We start from the raw sequence: 11,292 nt of genomic DNA, 5'->3' as shown, positions 1-11,292 counted from the left end.
AGTTATAGGCGATCAGCCAGGCAGGCAGGGGAGAGCAGTTATGGGCGATCAGCCAGGCAGGCAGGGGAGAGCAGTTATGGGCGATCAGGCAGGCAGGGGAGAGCAGTTATAGGCGATCAGGCCGCAGGTGAGCGGTTAGGAGCCAGTGGTCCCGGATTGTGAGAGGGATGTCCGACATCCCCTGAGGGGTCCCGAGTGGAGAGGGTGCAGGCCAGGCTGAGGGACCCCCCCCCCCCACCCCCGTGTATGAATTTTGTGCACCAGGCCTCTAGCCAATAATGAACAAAATTCTCTCGAAAGGGTCTGAGTCGCCGCCAGTCTGTGGACCAGGCCAGGAAGACCTGTGGGAGTGGGCAGACTTGGCTCCTGCTCTTTGCAGACGGTAAATAATGCTGTTTAAATGCAGACACAACTGGCTACAGGTGGGAACGCGGAGAAACGCCCATGAAAACACTGGGCATGAGAAACCGGAACAGCTGTGCGAAGCGACCTTGAAGGCAAAGTAACACCCGCAATGGAGCCAGTTCGTCAACATAAAACGCTCCGTCCGTCACGAAGGCGGAGCCACGTATGCAGCCCCTAAGCAGAGTCACAAACCACAGGCGGGAAACCCGCCGGAATAAGCCAGAAGGAAGCGTGCAGGCGAGACCTCGGCTCTCCTCTCAGCGCCGCGGCCGGAGCCTGGAGGTCCCGGTCCGGCATCTCCATGTCATTCGCAGAGCAACGCGCCCAACACACGCGGGGCACGTCCTCGCCAGGGCACCCGGCAGCGACTGTCCCAGACGGCCATGGCGGGTCGTGACGCTGTGAGAGGGGTGTCCCCCAGCCCCCCCCCCCCCCCATGGGCAGCACGGTCATCGTCACCGCCACCGCGGGTCTACGTGTGAAAGCGCGGGAGGGACGGGCACGCAGGCCTCACCCCCGGCCGTGGCTTCCGCCCCCTCCATGGTAGCTCTTCTCCTTTCTCCCTGATTTTTAAAAAACATCTTTATTGATTTCAGAGAGGAGGGGAGTGGGAGGGAGAGAGACACATCCACGATGAGAGAGAATCATCCATTGCCTGCCTCCTGCACGCCCCCCACTGGGATGGAGCCCGCAACTGGGCATGAGCCCTGACTGGGAATCAAACCGTGACCTCCTGGTTCATAAGTTGACGCTCAACCCCTGAGCCACGCCGGCCGGGCGGCAGCTGGTTTGTTAATAACAAGGGAGCTCGCTCCTTCCTGGTCCTGCAGGCAGAGGCCCTGCTGGTCGCCTCGTGTCGGTGGCTTCCCCTCGTGTATTCTCTCCCCCGGGTGACGTCCTGCTCCCCCAGTTTCTCCGAGGACGTGGTGTGGCCGCGGGGAGTAAAGCGTCACTCAGACGTTCACTGGCTCTCTGAGAAGGGGGTTTCCTTGGACCAGCTCTCCATCCCGTCCACGGAGCAGCCGCTGGCGGGGGATGTTCAGGCCCAGCACTGGCCGGGCTTTGCGGTTCCTTTCTCCTCCCTGCTCCCTGAGCTGCGGAGCGAGGCGGCCCCCACCGCCTGCCCGGGGAGGGGAGGTCTCCCTGCCCACTGGGCTGCTGACATCCTCATGCTTCTTGCGCTCCCACCGCCTCGGTGCACCCCTCGGTCAACTGTCTGCCCCCTGGTGGTCGGTGCACCTCATTGCAAGTGGGTGAGCGGCCTTAGCATATGTTACGCTTTGATTGGTTGAATAGATGACCGGATGACCAGACACTTCGCATATTAGCATTTATTGTACAGGATAGGAAAGTTTTTAAAAATCTTGGTGAAATACTGAGCTATTTTTAAAAATATGTTTTTATTGATTTTAGAGAGAAATCAAGGGAGTGGGGGGAGAGAGGGAGAGAGAGACATCAATGTGAGAGAGAATCACGGATGGGCTGCCTCCTGCACGCCCCCGACTGGGTACCAGCCCACAGTCCGGGCCTGTGCCCTGACCTGGAATCTGACCGGTGACCTTTTGGTGCCAAGGACGATGCTCAACCAACTAAGCCACACCAGCCAGGGCTATTGAGCTGTTTTTAAAAGAAAAGGGTTTAGAGGAAGACAGAAAAGTACAGACACAACCTATTTTCTACGTATTTTTTACCACGCGGACACTTTAATGAGACAAGCTCGTGATGAAGACATTAATTATGTGATTGTGTTCTCGTTTTTCTTGGCAGTCCAATGAGGAGCGTTAGTGTTGGGTGGGAACTGTCTCACGCTGGGTAATAGATAAGCACTCCGCTATCAAAACGGGGATATTGATGTTCACGGGAAGGATTCTAACACCCATAACTCCTCCTCGAGAGCTCGTCCTCTCACAGCTCTCACTCCGTCTCCGTTGTCCTTCTCCCGGCCGCTCCTGGGATGCTGCCTCCACTCGAACTGTTTTCGTTCCACATCTTGTTCCACAAACTATTTTTTTTTTAAAATTCTCACCTGAGGAGTGAGGATATTTTTTCCATTGATTTTGAGAGAAAGAAACATCGACGTGAGAGAGAAACACATTGATTGGTGGCCTCCTGCTCCCAACCCGACAAGGGCCAGGGATCGAACCTGCAACCGAGGTCCATGCCCTTGACCAGGAGTCAAACCTGCAACCCTCAGTCCATGGGCTGATGCTCTAACCACTGAGCAACTGGCCAGGGCTGTGCCACAAACTTTTTAATAACAACAATGTGATATATTCAATTCACTCCTTTTCCTCTATTGAACCAGATCTTCATTTTCTTTATGTTTTTTACTTTTGTGAATTATTTCTTCCCACATTCTAACTCCTCCCTGACTTCCTTGCTTTATCTCCTTGATTTAGCAATCCTTTCAACAATGATTTTACTAAGGACTTAAAATTCCTGTCTATAGCCTTCTGCAATATCTTATCAATATATGCACAATCTCAGATATATCCTTTCTCTACATACCTCAGTGACTAAACACTGCTATGAGTTTAAAAAAGTAAATAAGTAAGCCATCAATAAGCAACTAATAACATCAATTACTATAATTTTAAAAAACACAGCAGAATTTTCTATTCCTCTCAGCAATCCTATTTCATCTGTGTGGCAATTAGCAGGTCATCCTATATAATAAAGAGGTGATATGCAAATTGACCCTCACCCCATCACGCCATCACAGGATGGCTGCGCCCACAGTGGAGGCGGGGTTCCCGTAACAAGTTGTAACTAACCATCAGCAGGGACCTGAGGCTGTGTGGCGCTGCACCGGGGTGGGGGACCTCAGGCCACGCCCCCTGCCCAGTTGGGCTTGACCGGGGTCCTCAAGCCATGCCTCCTGCCCTGGCGCCAGGCTGGGGGACTTGAGCTTGTGCCCCTGCCTGGCAGGGCTTGACAGGGGTGCGGCCGGCTGGGTCTGGATCTTGCCCAATGGGGGTGGGGCTGGCTGGGTCCGGGTCTCGCGCGATTTCAAGGCTCACGGGGGTGGGCAGGGACTTGACTCTGGGTCCTGCAACGCATCCCAGACTCTGACAGGAGGAAGATGTTCATATACATTTTACTAATTTTCTTTCATCTCTGGCACTTCTATTATAGTGAAAGGGCAAATAGCAATATTAAAATATTTCCTCTAATTAATTCCCTTTTAATGTGCACGAATTTCATGCACCAGGCCACTAGTTATTTTATAGAGATAGACAGGCTTTGCTTTGCTTCAGAAACAAGTCATTTCAAACCTTTATTGGCTTAAAGTAGCAAATAGACTGTTAGTTCCTGTGGGAGGAGCGGCTTGGCTGACCCGACGAAGTCCCCGTCCCTGGGGCCTCCATCCTGGACCCGGGCCTGGTCCTGGGGGAGTGAGGGACACGGGAGGGACACGGGAGGGACACAGGAGGGACACGGGAGGGACACGGGAGGGACACAGGAGGGACACGGGAGGGACACGGACTCAGACTCAGACTCGGGGTGACTGGAAAGGCCTCTTCTGCTCCCTCGAGACCCAAGGACTCGCTCGCTCTTCCTCACTCAGCCGACTGCTGGGGTCCAACCCCAGCGGGCCCAGGGGTCCCCAAAGGTGTGGACGGAGTCGGTGAAGAAGGAATGACACGAAGACAGCCTTCAGTTGGTCAGCAGCCTAGTCAGGACCTATAGCCAGGATCTCCAGCCAAAGTTCTGGTCGGAGTTCTGGTTAGGAACTGATGAGGATCTGATGTTTATTGTCTTGTTACATCCGTATTTATACCAGCCGATTTTAATCCTGTCAATTTCTATTACAAAGGTTAGGGCGTTTCTTATCTCCATTCCAGGGAGTAAAGATTATGTAGCTTAACTACCCGCCTGGCACTTAATTAAGGGGTTGTATCCCCTCCCTAACCTCAGGGAAAGATCCCCACCTGGGGAAACAACCTTTCTCCGAGAGGTGACCTTGGTTAAAACACATGGCGCTAAAGGGAGCAAACATATTAAGAACAATATGCTGTATATGCCAGGTCCCTTGAAACATATGCTGTGCAGATGTTTCTTTCCTGCAGCGACTGTGTCAAGCAGCAAGAATGGACCGGCTTCCAGCAGCCGACGATGCTCCCACTTTACTTGGCAAATAGATCTGAGCAGCACCTGCCGCCCGGTTCATCCCCGAGCATCCGGCACCCCTTCTCTCCAATCACCTCGAGTTGAGAGCAGGGCCCCCGGGTGGTTGGTGCTGGGAACAGGGGGGCCGTGGGCAGTAGGACGAACCCAGCCGTCCGAGGGAAGGAGCGGCCAGGACGTTAGGTCCCTGGTACCCGGTGGTGGGAGGTGAGAGCTGATGTCAGGGAGGGTTCATGCGGGACGGGCGTCTCATTACTCGGAGGCCAGCACGCAGGAGGCGGGGCCACGGCGCTCCCTTCCCCGCATCGGCAGGCACCCCCACCGGGAAGTCTGAACACAGCCAGACCAACGGTTGAGATGCTCCCAGAGTTCTCCGTCCGATTCCCGTCACATTTAGGCTGTAAACAAAGACAAGCGCACGCGGCTGCTCCAGCAGCTCACGGAGCCTCGTGTCCTGCTAGGACAGCCTCCGTCCACACAGGAGCCATCGTGCTGCCTTGTTAGCAACTGGCACTGAGATGCCAGGAGTGCATGAGCGTGGAGATGTGAGCCCCTCATTTTGGGAGGACGTAGGGGACGAGGAGAGAGTGTGTGTGTGTGTCTTATGGCACCTCTTGGGGAGGGCGGACGCCTAGTCTGTGCTGCTCAGTGACTGACCCAGCAAAGACATCCGCCAACATCACACCAGAGAGGTGGTCTGAGGTGGAAGCCACAACCTTGAGGTGGGAGTCTGTCCCTCCATGGGCAGGAAATAGGGGGGTTCTGAGGCTGCTCTAGGTCAGCTGAGCAAGCAGGGTCAGGGTCACTCAGAGTCAGCTCAGGGTCAGGGTCAGTGCATGCAGACAGCGAAGGGACAGGGTGTCCAGCAGCGTCCTGCACACAGAGAGCGAGTATGGAGGAGGCAGGGACCACGGCGAAGGCTCCTAAGATCCTCCGACCGGGTTGGTGGGAGGAAAAGAGAAGCTGTTGGTTATCGCTCCAGGGAAACAGGGTTAAACACGGTGACACCGTCAGCGTCTCGGGCTGAAGGAACCGTGAGGCCGAGGAAGGTGGAGGGAAGCTGGTGAGGTAGGAGACTCGGGAAAACACAGACTTGTTTCTGCCTAAGCTTAAGGGCCACGGGACATGAAAGTGAATGGCTCTGTGGGCGGAGAGACCGGGCTACAGAGCCGGGACAGCTGCTGGGAGGCGGTCACAGCGAGCAGGTGTCCCATCTGCGTGGAGCTTCCCAGGGTTCGACCTGCTGTGACCTGCGGAGGGCGGTGGAGGCCTGGCTGGCACCCAGCCTCTGGTTGCTTCTGATTTTAAGGTTCAGAGTCCCAGACGGTCCTGGGAGGACAGAAATTCATTCCTAAAGGGGGACCCTCCCCGTTCAATCAACACGATTGAAACAGATAACTGTGTGTTTTATTATAATCAGATGGACACGCCGTGAATACATTCAGTCTGGTCATTGCCATGAGGTGCGGTAAAGGGAACACATTTTTCTACAAAATAAACACACTGTCCGAAGGGTCAGAATGAGAGAGAGAAACGCCGATGGGTTCACAACACAGGGGGGCTATTCCAAAGGGACCCACGAAGCCCTCCACCCACGTCCGCCGCACCCCGACACGCACGCTTCACCCCGACACGCACGCCGCACCCTGACACGCACGCTTCACCCCGATACGCACGCCGCACCCCGACACGCACGCTTCACCCCGACATGCACGCTTCACCCCGACACGCACGCCGCACCCCGACACGCACGCTTCACCCCGACACGCACGTTTCACCCCGACACGGGCTCATGCACACGGGGGCGGAGAACAGAGCACAATGCGTGTAATTCACGCAGAACCAAGAGCCCCGCCGGGCCACGTGCCGGCTGGAGCTGAGAGGAAGCGTGTGCGTGCCTGCCGGCCTGAGTCATCACCCCGAGCCTTGGTTTCACCCCATGGGGCGGCCTGTTCGGTGACTAAAGGATCAAACGAGGAACTGGACCTTCCCCTCCAGGCCCCAGGGCCCTGCTCGGGGCGCGTCCCCCATGAGGAGAACGGTGTTCGCTGCGTCCACGGCCGGGCCTCATCCAGACAACAGGCCTGGCCCGGCCGGTGGGCTCGGTGGATGGAGCATCAGCTTGTGGACTGAAGGGTCCCGGGTTCGACTCCGGGTCGGGGCACATGCCCGGTTGAGGGCTCTATCCCCAGTGGGGGGTGTGCAGGAGGCAGCTGATCCATGATCCTCTCTCATCACTGATGTTTCTATCCCCCTGAAATCAATAAAAATATATTTTAAAAAAGACAGGTAGGTCTGCTTGCAGGTGCAAATCATAGGTTATGGAAGCATATTATTTCTTAATTACACATTGTTTTTTTGATTCTATAATTCTAAGCGAGTCTAACTGGATACATTAACTGCCCGAGAATCATCTTACTCATCCGAGGGTGAGTCACGGCCCCTTTCCCCGAACATGCCCTGCCACTCCGCCCGGAGCCCCCAGGAATGAACACAGCCTTCCCTGGGCCGGGCGTGGCCACCGCTTGAAAAACTCAATCAGACCCCGAATGCCTGTCTGTTCCTCTCCCAGCTGATGGTTCTGACGCGAGGTCATCGCTGTGGGCGGGAGGGAGTCGGGGGGAGACACGTGGCGGGGACACGGCGTGTTTTAGGCGCCTCGTTGCTCGGCTCTAGGCGTGCGATGTCAGTGGCGTTCTTAGTGATAATAACTGATTGTCCAGCCCAAGGCGTCCGCCCTTCCCTGCGATTGGGGCCCTACTTGCGTGCAGACGCCACAGACGGGAATAGAGCCTGAGTCCAACAGCGGTAAACGCTCTCGCTGCGCGAGGAGGTCAAAGTCCACGTCCCCAACCCAGGCGACCGCCCCTCCGTGTGCCCTTCGCTCTCCATCTCGGCGTGGATGGAGCCAGGAGGGGGCCCTCCGCCCGATGTCCTGAGAGTTCCCGGCAGGACCTTATCAAACCCACTGGCCACCCCCACCCCCCCAGCTGGAGCCACGCAGGCCTAGACGTAGCTGGTGCAGGGCTTCCTGGGTGCGGGCGGGTCCCCCTGCGGCCCCCGGTGAGGCACGCAGTGCCTGGGGGCCGGGCGCCGGTGCCCTCGCTTCCTCCGGCTGCAGCAGCAGAACCCGCAGAGCAGAGCCCCTCCGGCGAGGAGGACGGCGGCGCTGGCCCAGCCCAGGAAGAGCGCGGCCCCCAGCTCGCGCTTCTGCCCCACGTGGACGGCGGGGTTGTGGAAATCCCGGATGACGATGTGGGCCGTCCAGGACACGGGGATGAGGACGAAGAGGCCCGTGAGGAGGAGGAGGGCCCCGGACGCCCCCACGAGGTACGCCTTGGCCCTCTCGTCGGAGCCCGTGCACTGGACCTGCCTCAGGCCACAGGCGCCCACGAGCAGGGCCGTGAGGGCCAGGGCCACGGCCACGCACATCAGGGCCCGGGCGGCCTCCAGCACGGGGGGCAGGGCCAGCAGGGAGCTGTAGAGCTTGCACTGCAGCGTGGCCCGGGCCTGCCGCACGCAGGTCATCCACAGCCCTTCCCAGATCCTCTCGAAGACGATGATGTTGCTGCCCACGAACGCGGACACGCGCCACTGGGGCAGCAGGGTGGTGGCCAGAGCCCCGGCCAGGCCCAGGACGCCCAGCACCAGCCCCGCCACCTGCAGCGGGTAGAAGGCCATGGCCGGGGCGGGAGACGGGTCCAACCCAGAAGCTGCTCGCGATCCCGAAGGCCTGTCCTGGCCGGTGGCTCAGCGGATAGAGCGTCGGCCTGTGGACCGAAGGGTCCCGGGTTCGATGCCGGTCAAGGGGACGTTCCTGGATGGCAGGCTCCTCCCCAGCCCGGGCCCTGGCCAGGGTGCGCGCAGGAGGCAGCCAGTGGATGTGTTTCTCTCACATGGAAGTTTCTCTCTGCCTTTCCCTCCCTCTCTCTCCCACTGTCTCTAAAAATCAATGGGAAATGTCCCCGGGGGAGGATTAACCAAACCGAAAGGCAGGTCCTGGAGGTGCAGGTCTCGTCTACAGGAGTCTCGGAGGGCGGTTTCCACGGCGACAGCCCATCACGATGAGTCCCCGCGGCAGCCGGGACCTGGCCAGCGGCAGCACCTGCTGCGGGCGCTGCCGCCTCTGCCCACACTCGCCCGCGTCTGGGGGACGGTTGCCAGTCACAGAGGGTGTCCCGGCCCGGGAGGAGGAAGCCAGAGGTGTGCCAAGCTGCTGCCTTCACTCCGGCCTTTCTCATCCTCCAATTGCCTCGGTGATGCTGTAATTAGTGACGGAGAGCCGCTGAGGAATGTTAATTACAGAGCCCGGAACCTCCGCCTGAGATCTCTCTACAGAAAAGCACAGATTCACCAGTTAAGCCTCAAGGAAGACAACGCCAAAGCCTGGAGGGTTCTTTGCGTTTTGTTGTTGTTTCTCTTCTCTCGCCAGCTCTTTGCAAGGAAGACGCGTGGACTCCGGAGGGTCCGAGACTCTTCTCCGCCAACTTCCCTTCCTGCAGTCGGTCCGTCCTGCTTCAACCAGGCGCCCAGACGTGGGGAATGTTCAGGTGTGAGGCTCAGGACTCCTGCTGAAACCAGTGATACTTTACACAAGGAGGAGCCCTGAGCAAGAAATCCAAATGCCACAGTTTATTCCCAAGATCCAGAAAGGAGGGACGGAGAGACGCCATCTGTTAATTTGCTGGTAATTATCATATTATCTCTTAAGCAACACCCTCCTCGCTGGTGAAATGCTGGTTGGCCTATAAACTTTCATTACATGTTTTTTCAGTGGCAGCTTGAAATACAGCACATTTGTCAAAGTGAAAAACGTCCCTCCCGTTTTCACGAAACACCATGAAAAGTGTCCTTTGGATTAAGCGAGGCCACTGGTTAAATTCAGAGAAACCTTTTCAGGGACGGGAGTTACCTTCCACGTGACCAGGCTTATGTCTCGTTGGCCACAGGCAGGATGAGAGGGCACAGCGAGGCCAGCTCTGGGGGTGCTGATCAGGAATACACCCATCTTGGACCTACTAAGCGCGCGTTCACCTACTAAGCGCGTGTTCACCTACTAAGCGCCTCTTCCTCAGTCTGAGTCAACAACAGGAGGGAGAAAGGTTTTCTCAGGCCTTTTCCTCTGAAGGGACTAAACCAGAAATTGAATGCCACCCCTTCCATAGTTTCCCAAATAGTTTTCAAAGCAAGAGAACTTTAATCAATGCTGTTTCAAAGTTCAAGGGGGACACTGTCATCCTTGACTTCCCTCCACACATTTCCTAGAGGCGGGGGCGGGGGGGCTTTATGTGGGGAGCAGACCTTCTCCCCTTTTCCTTTTATGTCCTGATGCAAGGAATCCATTTCAAGGACGGAAACTCTGGGAAGGTGTAGCCATTACCCAGGGCACAGCACGCGGACTCCTGCTGAGAGACCCATCCTTTGCAAAGCCCTTCATTTGAGTCAACCCCAGCCAACAGCTGGTGTGTGACCCAGTACCACTGGGATATTTTTGTAGGATTCAACACTCTCAATCTATATAAAAGGCTAATATGCTAAGTGTCCGACTGTCCAACCGGTTGCTATGATGCACACTGACCACCAGGGGGCAGACGCTCAACACAGGAGCTGCCTTGACATGCACCACCCATTAATAGAGAAACGACACCGTGGAGCTGGCGCCCACAAAGCAACACTTGGCTTCCCCCAAGTGGGACACCACCCTGGAGTGACAGCTCACCAATCACAGCCGATGCTGCCAAGACCCCGTAGAGCAAAATACAGCTCACAGCCCAGCCCAGCCCAGAAACGGTCGCTGTGGGCACCAGGTAATGACGTCACGTAGCAACAACCAGCTTCCTCTCCCTAGCGACTAGCCTCCTTGGAGTGTCTTCAGCCCAGGAACACACTTCCTTTCTAGCCAGGTGCAGACATTTCACACTGTAACCAAATGTCTGTGAAGCGTTTTCCCTGCCTCATCTCATTTGATCCTCACGGAAGTCCTGGAGTAGGTAGATAGGAGACTTGGTGGAATCCTATTTTCTTTTCATTCGCCGGAAAACGGTGATTTAGAAAGCTTAGAAACGTGACCTGACTGAAAAGAAGAAAGAAATGGTGGACCTTGAAAATGACTTCAGGTTTTCTCACTGCACAGAATAGAGTCAAACACTGCTGCAGTTAAATATTTCACCCTTTGTTCTTCCTGTGTGATCTACAATAATAATCTGCTTCATGTTGATTTTTATATAACCTGCTGTGTTGCTGAAAATTACCTAAAAGGGAAGTTGGGGTGCTTCACTGGGCTGGAGAAAGTTTAGCTACATCAGAAAGCAGGTCTAATTAGCAAGTTTATTCTATGTCTAGAAAAGGCTAAGTTGACTCACCCATGCACGACACACATAAAGCTCTCGTTGGCGCCAATCGCACATGTGTGTTTCGATCTGTCATTGTCGATCGTGAATTTGGTTGACACTTCTAGTATAGAGAAAGGACGGATAGTGATATTAAAATATTTCTTCCAATTTCCTTTCAATCTGCACAGATTTGTGCACCGGCCACTAGTAATTTATAGTTTCTAGAAAGAAAATCAGTTAAGATCCAGGTGACCTGCCTGGCTTGTGTGGCTCAGTGGCTGAGCTTTGACCTATGAACCAGGAAGTCACGGTTCGATTCCCCGTCAGGGCACATGCCTGGGTTGTGAGCTCCATTCCCAGTGTGGGGTGTGCAGGGGGCAGCCGGTCAATGATTCTCTCTCATCATTGACGTTTCCATCTCTCTCTC

The 11,292-nt window shown here is 55.9% G+C and overlaps 1 protein-coding gene across 1 annotated transcript; it reads right to left on the bottom strand.

The window, feature by feature from the left end:
• Positions 1-7,539: 7,539 nt before the first annotated feature.
• On the bottom strand, positions 7,540-8,214 carry LOC139002365 (claudin-17-like). The gene has a single exon (XM_070403705.1). The coding sequence runs from the start codon at positions 8,212-8,214 to the stop codon at positions 7,540-7,542; it is 675 nt and encodes a 224-aa protein (XP_070259806.1).
• Between the last annotated feature and the right edge of the window lie 3,078 nt (positions 8,215-11,292).

The sequence above is a fragment of the Myotis yumanensis genome, unplaced genomic scaffold (genome assembly GCF_028538775.1).
Source record: "Myotis yumanensis isolate MYYU_CA2020_CCGP unplaced genomic scaffold, mMyoYum1.0.hap1 SCAF_2, whole genome shotgun sequence".
In the NCBI taxonomy this organism is placed as follows: Eukaryota; Metazoa; Chordata; class Mammalia; order Chiroptera; family Vespertilionidae; genus Myotis; species Myotis yumanensis.
Note: the sequence above shows the minus strand (reverse complement) of the source record. Positions and strands in the feature narration are given on the sequence as shown.